Source organism: Haliotis cracherodii, unplaced genomic scaffold (assembly GCF_022045235.1).
Source record: "Haliotis cracherodii isolate W230 unplaced genomic scaffold, xgHalCrac1.p SCAF_6, whole genome shotgun sequence".
In the NCBI taxonomy this organism is placed as follows: Eukaryota; Metazoa; Mollusca; class Gastropoda; order Lepetellida; family Haliotidae; genus Haliotis; species Haliotis cracherodii.
In genome coordinates, this window is record NW_027266319.1 from 11,711,869 (window position 1) to 11,722,115 (window position 10,247).

The 10,247-nt window shown below is 41.9% G+C and overlaps 1 protein-coding gene across 1 annotated transcript; it reads left to right on the top strand.

Annotated features, from left to right (window-relative positions):
* Positions 1-1,239: 1,239 nt before the first annotated feature.
* Positions 1,240-8,725, top strand: LOC139446775 (uncharacterized). Its single transcript, XM_071228098.1, has 5 exons — positions 1,240-1,691; positions 2,259-2,479; positions 3,586-3,743; positions 5,222-5,406; positions 8,574-8,725. Exons 1-5 carry the CDS (start codon positions 1,385-1,387, stop codon positions 8,636-8,638), a joined length of 936 nt encoding a protein of 311 aa, XP_071084199.1. The 5' UTR covers positions 1,240-1,384; the 3' UTR covers positions 8,639-8,725.
* The last annotated feature ends 1,522 nt before the right edge of the window (positions 8,726-10,247 follow it).

Sequence of the window (10,247 nt, forward strand, 5' to 3'; positions counted from 1 at the left end):
GAAGATGTTGTCGCATAATCTGACGATCCTGACGTCGGGTGGTGACCCTTGATCTTCGACTACGTGGTCGGTCATCTGCTGGAGCCTGTATATGGTCCTTACGTGGACTTGAAATGCTTCTTGAAATGATACTACGTTTACGACACGAGTGTCTAAATTCCGGAATTTCCCGAGCGAGAATATAATGTTCTATTTATTACCGGAGAAGATGTCAGAGACGAATTTTAGTGTTTGCCTATAAGGACAGCATGTCGCAACAGCAGCGGAACCACAATTTGACGAATGACGTCAACAATCGTCAACTATGACATCGTTTCTAGTGTGACGTCATTCCGACCTCGCGTCACAATAAGATTCGAATGACGTCGACAATGCCGTCCGCATGACGGAAATAATACACTTATGTCTCGTGACGTGATATGAACCTAGGGCATATGATTTTTATGAACCCCGATAAGTTTGCCCTCGTAAGTAATAAATACATTTACTGCACATAAACATTATCAACAGTAGTCACACGAAAAACCGTTATAAACGATAATGATCATATCTACACTGAAGATATGTTCTTGTTGTTGTTGTTGTTGTTGTTGTTGGTGGTTTGTTGTTTAACGCCGCACTCAGCAATATTCCAGCTATATGACGGTGGTCTGTAAATAATCGAGTCTGGACCAGATAATCCAGTGATTAATATCATGAGCATCAATCCACGCAATTGGGATCGATGACATGGAGCAACCAAGTCACCGAGCCTGACCACCCGATCCCGTTAGTCGCCTTTCACCACAAGCATAATCGTCTTTTACGGCAAGTATGGGTTGCTGAAGACCTATTCTACCCCGGAATCTTCACGGGTGTTAAACTTATACATACTTGTAAAACATTTAATCAGGTATTATAAACTCACTTTGAGCCGTGACTAGTCACGTCGAATCAAATTCTGCTTAACGTCATTAAAACTCGCATAACAACCCAGTGAAAGAAAAGCACATTTATGTGGGCAGCGGGATTGGCAAATAACATTTTATCAATAAATGGTTATTGTTTTTTTTGTAATCTGTATCGACTGAGAGAATTGTACATGGGTATCATATTGTTAAACGTCTTCGGCAGTAACTTTCAGTAGCTTTAGCAAAATTAATCCTAGACGCCTACATTGTATGGATCAATCATCCCACATTCCTTCCCTGAAACTAGTAATGCAACCAGTATATCTTTCGACGGAGCGTGGAGCCGACGGGTAAAAGGATTCGCGGGAGTGTAACATTTTAAGGAACAAAAACATCTTCATCATATGTTTAAGCAGAATAACATCACCAGTGATTAGCTTCTGCCTGTAAACATTGGTAATATTTATCTAGCCACGATAACACAACTTGTTACAATGAAGACACACCTCTCTTTAATGCAGCTGCTATTCCTTATGGTTGTGGTTGCAGCAGAAAAACGACAGGAGTTGTATGCAGTGGCCCGTGGATATCGTTTAACGAACCCACCCATGTCGACTGTGGGCTATAAACCTTCCACGTGGTCTGCAATATGGTGTCTCAGGCACTGTCTGGCTTCATATTGCGCAAGTGCTTCGTTTAGTAAAACTAAGGGGATTTGCGAACTACATAATGTGAAGTTATACGACAGTACTGCAACATTCATGGAAAGTAACGACTGGGTTTACTTGGAACCAAAATCAGGTAGGATTTTGTAAAGAAATGTATCTATACTATACACGATAACTTTGATCCAGAGGATGAACACAACGCGAAGAAATTGTGTATACGTACACTTGTAGCATACCTACCTATTGAGTACCCATACTTTCAAGCGCACCTATGTAACCAAGAAGGTGAAACAAATTGTTGTTTGTTTGTTTGTTGTTTAAAGCCGCACTCAGCAATATTCCAGCTATATGACGTCGGTCTGTAAATAATCGAGACAAACCAGTGATTGACATCATGAGTGTGAGTGAGTTAAAACTTAACGTCGCATCGGCATTGTTTCAGCAATATTGCGACGAGAGACATCGTGAACAACGATCCACGCAATTGGGATACGATGACATGCATCTAGCAAGTCAGCGAGTCTGACCACCCGATCCCGTTAGTCGCCTTTTACGACAAGCATGGATTGCTGAAGACCTTAGCTCATGAGCTAAGCTACCGAACACGTCCACAAGGACTCTCCGCGAGAAACGTTGTTTAACTTCACCTGATTTGTGACCTGTGCGCTGTACAAATTGTATATTGTATATGACCTGACAGATGTGTTGACCTGGGACGGGTGGACAGTGGTGTTGAGGGCCCGGAGTGACACAAGGACGTCCATCTACGCAGCATGGTTGTACGACGCCGTCTACATGGACCACCCACTCCTACCACCTCGACTGAAGCCTGGCTGTTTCTCATCCAACACATCTCGTCCTTGTGATAATCATTTCAGAAGCAAGATTGTCTCCACGTGGGAAACAGCTGGTGTACAGCTGGTACGTACATATCTAGTCTATTGCACAAAGAGCATAGTACGCACGGATATGGTCCAGGATTCAAAGCAATATTAACGATCGTATTCGTTTCAATGATGAACTATTCAAGTTTGACTCTCCTTTGCCAGTTTCCTCCTTTCACTTATAGAAGGACCCGTGAAGATCGGGTTAGAATTGGTCTTCGGCAACCCATCTTTGTCGAAAGAGGCAACTAACAGGATCGGGTTGTCAGGCTCGCTGACTTGGTTAAGGCATGTTATCGTATTCCAATGACCCGTGAAGATCCGGGCTAGAATAGGTTTTCAGCAACCCATGCTTGCCGTAAAAGGCAACTATGCTTGTCGTATAAGAGGCGACTAACGGGATCGATTGGTCAGGCTCGCTGACTTGGTTGATACATGTCATCGTATCCCAATTGCGTCGTATTTACAGATCGACGTAGTATAGCTGGAATGTTGCTGACCGGCGTAACCAACAAGCAAACCAAAATGTAAAAAAAAAGTAAATTTGAGAAATAGTTTAACATTTAATAGTTGTTTTTTGACGTCTGCATTTTTTCACAAACATATCACGCACACGTACATACGTAGACATAATTAGTTTGGGGATTGTGGTTAAACGCCGTCAGGAATATATCGCCATATCATGGCACCTTGTGTAGTATGGAATCTAGGCCAAACAGACGAGTCACTGAGGTACCGATCATTTAATATTTCGATGGTGAAATAATAACATTGTCCCAGAAAATTCTTTATAAAAACAATTTTGATTCATAGTTTTAAAAAATACACTGTCTGCCAAAAAATACATTGTTGCAATGTGTGTTTTTTTAAATATTTAGGCCCGAAGTTTTAATGTGAAAAATATCTGTTTTTGAAGCTGTAGCTGAACAAATATCTTGTACAATACCCAAGGCCCCCGCCAGACTATCGAATGGTGAGCAATGATGCGTGTGATCGCGGCATGATGAGGCAAAATTAGCCATGTCACCGGGCATGATCATCCGATTCATTTGTGTGCGTGTGCGTGTGCGTGTGCGTGTGCGTGTGCGTGTGGCAAGTAACATTTTTCTTGCAACATTATCAGTAAACAATATTGTTTTTCAGGTAAAGGTTGTTCTAATGAAGAACAGTCGCGTTCGAAGTGAAATCATCTTTAATGGAACTGGTACCAATAAGTTGTCCTGGTTTTCTCCGAATAGAGTGATCAATTCCACATGGACGGATCTCACGACGTCATCTTTCAAATATTTCAGTATCAAGGGGTAGGTAGTCGATAAATCGATGTTCACACATTGTTAACAATTCCTGAACTAAATTGCGTATCGTATTCGTGTATCCGTGAGGTCAATTATACATTGAATATAAGGGCAAATACAAAATAAAATGAATGAAATTAGAATCAATGTAATAAGAAATGCCCAGAAGTAGAAGAATCAGTCTCGATTATCCGTCGAATGAGATTCCATTTGGCGTAAAAGGAAAACGGATGTTAAATTATAGCAATAGATTGCTGAAAATCAGTGACGACACAACGTGTCATCACCAGTCTGAAAATAGCAAATTGGTCTCGATCACGTAAACGTATATGGAAGTATTTTCTGTAATGCTGATTTCCTGACATCTTCACGAGGCAAGGGAGTTAACTGACTATAAAAGTCCAGTTTCCACCCTTGCCGAACTAGGCTGGAACTCCTGGGCTCGATCGTAGCGCCACCAGTGGCTTTTACGAGTTATGTCCCTTCTATGCCTCTCCTATTGACCAGTCAGATTCCACCTCTCGTGTCACTTGCATTTACTTCAAACAAAATGGCGTCGCCCTGTCAAGACGATCTGATCGATAATAAAGATGTATATTGTGATAAAACGGGTCTTACATCGCGAAGTGCATCAAATCACATGAGCACCTTGATTAAAAACATTAAAAGATTTGGAAAATATCTGTTGACAACGAGTTGGCGATGCACATGCTTTGCAAATCCTGCAATCGACCGAAATCTGCATGACCGTTTATGAACCGGATTTCGATTTTGTTTCGCGATTGTGATTGGACTATGCACAGACTCGTTAGTCCAGCCAAAATGTAACTCCATAATACCAGGCTTTTACGGTAGTGGTGGAAACTGGACTTTTAATGTCATTAAACGCCCTTTCCTCTGGAAGATGATTTCCTGATTACTTGCCAAATCTGTCATATCAGAACAAGTACATTGTGTGTGCGGCCCGTGAAGATCCGGTGAAGAATAGGTCTTCAGCAACCCATGCTTGCCGTAAAAGGCGACTAACGGGATCGGGTGGTCAGGCTCGCTGACTTGGTTGCATGTCATCGTATCCCAATTGCGTTGCTGAAGACCATATCTAACCCTAATCTTAACGGAGTGCATTATGGTTAATTATGTACAGCGAAACCCGGTTTGTCCTGAAATCGTGCCTTTTCAGTTCGGGCGTTATATCATAAAAGGCAGCCATGGTTCGTTGATCGGGAAATCTGTTAAACTGAACGATTTATTTGAGATCGATTCGGTCCGGATTGAATTGTGATTTTGCTTTCTTATGCAAATTGTGTGGTACCTGTAGAGCAGGATATGCTTACATTTTTCACGAAGCCCGGATAATCGAGGATGGTTATTCCCTGGCATTGACGTTTTATATTTGTGTAAGTAACAGTCTGTATCAGCTTCCCAGTGGTCGTGGAATCGTCGCAACTTCTAAACTAACACATCCTCGAAAACATTATTTACAGACACCCAAGTGCTCGTCGTTTTGCGATCATTCACGATTACATTTCGTGCCCCAAAGATTTGATGTGGATGGTGGTTATAGATGGAAATGAAAAAAGCCATGTATGTCCATGGGATAACCCAGAAATCACACCCAAGTTCCTCTACACCACCAAGCCTGAGATGAGTGTCACGGGCAATTTAACAGGTAAATAACAATTTATGACTACAAGTTTACATCGGTATGTACGTATGTGCTCGCGCACACGGGCACACTGGCACACACGCACGCACACACGCACACACACACGCACGCACGCACGCACGCACGCACTCACGCACGCACTCACACGCACGCATGCACGCACGCACGCACGCACGCACTCACACGCACACACACACATACGGGATTAAACCTTTCGTGGAGAGTGGGTGAGTATGGTTTTACGCCGCCACTAGCCTACCCGACCGCCCCTTTCATGGAGAGGCGTTATGAATGGCTTGAGGAACCTCGTTGAAGCTGAGTGATCAATCTTTTCTGTTTCTATTTTTTGTATAATCTGCCCGAAGAGCATATTGGCTTTTGTCATTGTCTGATTGTTTGTCGTCGGCCATGAAGTGTCCGGTGTGCGTCGTCTTCTCTGAAACCACTGCGGCTACAAAGCCATAGAGGTGTTATTTCTATCGAGACGGTGGGCAACAAAACATAAATCTTAAATGTCTTTGGTAAAAATATTACTGCATAAAAAGTAGTTAAAGTATAAGATAACAATTCCCTGAAGACATATGACATGTATGTACTCGGGGGTTTCACAAACGTGGTAAAATTGCAGATTGTAACGAATTAAATAAAGTTTACTCATTGCTGACATTTCAGATAACATATCACATAAGAGTTGAAGCCTTGCAATAGATTATCATACGTTAATCGAGAGTACAGTGTATATCAATCATGTGTAAATCTAATATTTATATTAGATCTAATATCCTTGGCAGAATGTTGGAAATACGATTTGTCGTGTTATGATAATATATTCCAATTTCTGAAGAGATTAGTAATGTGTATTTGATGATTTATATGCATACACAATTGGTTATCAATTATCTTCTACAATCACAGCATGTACCATGTACATTAGACTCATGGAAAATACTATTTCAGCAAACCAATCACAGCGCCATTATCACAGTTTCAATGAAAGGAAAAACAAATCGAAATCGAACTTAACAGCACATCGTATCCATAAGCGGTTAACCCAAATACAAAAAGGTATTGATGTCATCATTGTAGAAGTTATGTTGATTTTTTCAGTAGTTGCATTATGTTTGCATCGCGTGTACCATCGACAGAAACGGGGGCCGAGCTACCACATGTGGAACCGACCTTGACCTTGTCGTTTCGTCCCGAGCGCCGTGCTAATTCGCCATGACACACAGTCGATAAGCATATGCAATACTTGAACAAAAAACTTCCGTGGCCGACTAAACGTTAGTACTCTTACGCCAATAACTGTACAGTGGGGACTAGTAAATCTTTCTGACCAGTCCGGTTTTTCAAATTGGCTGTCTGATATAATAATAGTTACGTGTTACGAATTGCCTTCATTCGCATTAAGTTCAACATGGCATAAACAAAAATCGAGAACCGCAGTAACCACGTTACTAATCTCGCCATATTTCGCAATCCGTAGCACTGCATCAGATATGAGTTACACCATATTAACGCTGAGATGATTAGGGTGATGATGGTTATAATTTAATTCAATGAACGTCATAAATGTAATGGAAATATACACTGTCGTTTTCTCATGTGTACCGACCATTCCGCCATTACCGATAGTCGATAAAAATATACAAAACGTGTAAATAAACTTGTTCGTAAAGGAGTGAACAGAAATTCATTTATGTGAGTAAGTATACAGTTGTGAGAAACATGTATTCTGACCACTCTGGTCATATTATTTCTTATGAACAAGGATTTTGTCTGAAAATATTTACGTGTATGTGACATGGGTGCATAATCAAAATCCGCCGCCATTCGCTTGGTGTTCAAACATGGCAGAGAAAGGCCGAGAAGCGCGGTAGCCACTTTACTAATCTCTCCATACTTCGCAATCCGTAGCATTGTATAAAGTATGAGTTGCACGATGTTAAAGCTAAGGTGATTGTGGTGATGATGGTTATAGTTTTGACTTTATGCACTCAGTGTTTGATATCTAAATTCACAGTTTACAAAGGGCATTTTCTGGGGACCATATGTGATCCCTTGGCACTCTTCGGGGGTGAAAAGTGAGGGACCTTATATGGTGCCGTGGCACCAAGGGGGTTAATTGCGGTTGTGTGGGCAAACATCAATAGACTGGGGGATCTGCCAGTTCCTGGTTGAAGGAGGATTGCCAAGGGCATTTACCAATGGAATTTTGTTCACAATGTAGGGTTCTTAGCTCATTACAGACAATTTTCAAGAATATTTAAAAAATATTATCATAGTGCAGATTCTGAAATTGTATCCCAAAAATTGCACCCCCAAAAATATATCACTCGGGTCGGACAGCTTCAAGGAGAACGAAGATCAACTGTGGACTTGGTGTGTGCTGGCATTTTTAATTACTTCTTTCGTGGCCTGCACATAAAAAGTCCGTTCCCCCCCCCCCCCCCCCCCCCCCCCCTTTTGCACTCAACAATATTCCAGCTATATGACGGCGGTCTGTAAAAAATCGGGTCTGGACCAGACAGTCCAGTGATTGAAATCATGAGCATCGATCCTCGCAATGTGGGATCGATGACATGCATGAACCAAGTCAGCGAGCCTGACCACCCGATCCCGTTAGTCGCCTTTTACGACAAGCATAGTCGCGTTTTGCGGCAAGCATGGGTTGCTGAAGATCTCTTCTACCCGGGATCTTCACGGCGAATACATTGACCAGCTATTCAAGCTTGATGACTCGGTTGACCACCGTCTGGAAAACTGCTTGGCAAAAGTAAGCTTACATCCATGTTGGCTGAAAATAAAACAAACATGTTCGATGGTGATGTATTTGATACGGGTATCATGGGCGATAACACATGCATCGTATCAAAAAGTTTCACACAATATATCATCATAGTAACGTTTTGACGATGTTGTTTTTTGCCAAATCCAATTTTCAAGTGTACGAGTTTATCTGGCAGTAGACCTGGAAAAACTGGAGTGCAGCGTTAAACAACAAACAAGCAACACAAGTCTATCGGTGTACATATGCATTATTTACAGTCAGTGAAAATTAAGGAGCCCTTTTATGGCATTGGTGTATGACTGGGATGCCCAAAGCTGTATGATGCTCAACTTTTCAGCATTAAGTGCAGCTGTTTAATTATTATGTTTGCTTCTTTCAGATTTCGAGTACGGAGATGCAATGGTGATTCTTGTTAAATTGCATAGCAAAGGTTACGAAGAATAAAACCCATCAGTTGTTTGGTTTTAAATCTCTCGCCTTTAACTGAATGAAGAACGATAAGTCAGCTCCTGGCTGGCGAGGGCGCCGTTCAACTTTAGACTATTTACAACGAACATGAAGTATGCAAGAAAATACCAATTGGAACCCAGTGCGTTTCACTTACGTTTTTAAGCAATGAGTGTGTGGCGGGTGCCAGCGCGGAGGGATTACACTTTTAGAGAAGGCGTCATCACTGATTTTCATATTTTCACCCCTAACTTGCCTTTTTCGCTTTATGTGTCTGTTTCGGCAGTTAATCGAGACTATCCTCAGAGGTTATCCTCTGCCGTTGATGTTATATTTTAAAAGGAAAAGAAAGTACCGGTTGCATAAACTAAAATGACAATATGACTTGTTCTGTGATTTTATGCTAAATGTATGAATTTTTACCCGAGATATTTTACAAAAGTGTACAGTTATAAAAGCTAAAAAGAGCAACTTTTTGAAGTCCAAAGAGTAGTTCTAAGAAACACTCTAAAGAGGAAATTTCAACTATATCTGAAGTAAATACTGTGCTATTTATACAGGTGATGTGATGTTTGTTGTTTAACGCCGCACTCAGCAATATTCCAGCTATATGACGGCGGTCTGTAAATAATCAAAACTGGACCAGACAATCCAGTGACTGACATCAAGAGCATCGAACCACGTAGTTGGTGAGTGAGTGATTTCGTGTGGTTTTACGCCGCTTTTATCAATACTCCAGCGGGGGACACCAGAAATGGGCTTCACACATTGTACACATGTCGGGAATCGAGCCCGGGTCTATGGCGTGACGGGCGAACGCTTTAACCATTGGGCCACCCGACAGCCCCTGAATCATTTTAAAAATCAAAGTTTAGAGAGGAGGGTTCCTTGCAGCACACTGACATACACTGCTGCACCATAAATATGGTTATTTTGCGACTGTAAGAAGCCAAAGACAAACTGCAAATGCAAGTGAATATCCTTGCAACACAGGTAAGTGAATTTATTACCTGGTCCACATATATCAATTGTAATACTTCTTGACCGTGGTCATTTTGTAAACATAAATGTTTCATTAAGGAGTGATGACACTTTACTTAGACAAGAAGCATCCTTGTATATTTCCTGCTCCAGTGAAGCCACACCTTCAATGCCACGGACGTCGGTGAAATTGGATTTAACGTCGCGTCAAAGATTATTGCACTTTTATAGCGACATGCATGCATGTGTTTGTGTGTGTGTGTGCGTGGCTGCTTGTACCAGTCCGGACTGATGCCGATTTTTAGTTCGAGTTCACTTAGATACCATGCCGCAGTTTAATACCGAGCGTCAGACAGGGTAACAACAAGTACCATCTTTTAACGTCTTTTGGTATGACGCGGCCGGGGATCGAACTCCGGACCTTCCGCACTGCAGGCGGACGCTCCATCACCAGACCACGGATGCGGTCCCATTTGCAAATGAGTTGTCACACGACCGGGTTCAGAAGCATGTTGAATAGTGAGTATTTCCACCTTGTGCATTAATGCAGGATTTACCCCCTGGCCTCAACAAGACTAAACGTTGAAAAATAAGCGTTGAGAAAGGCAGTCTGAAGAAGGATAAG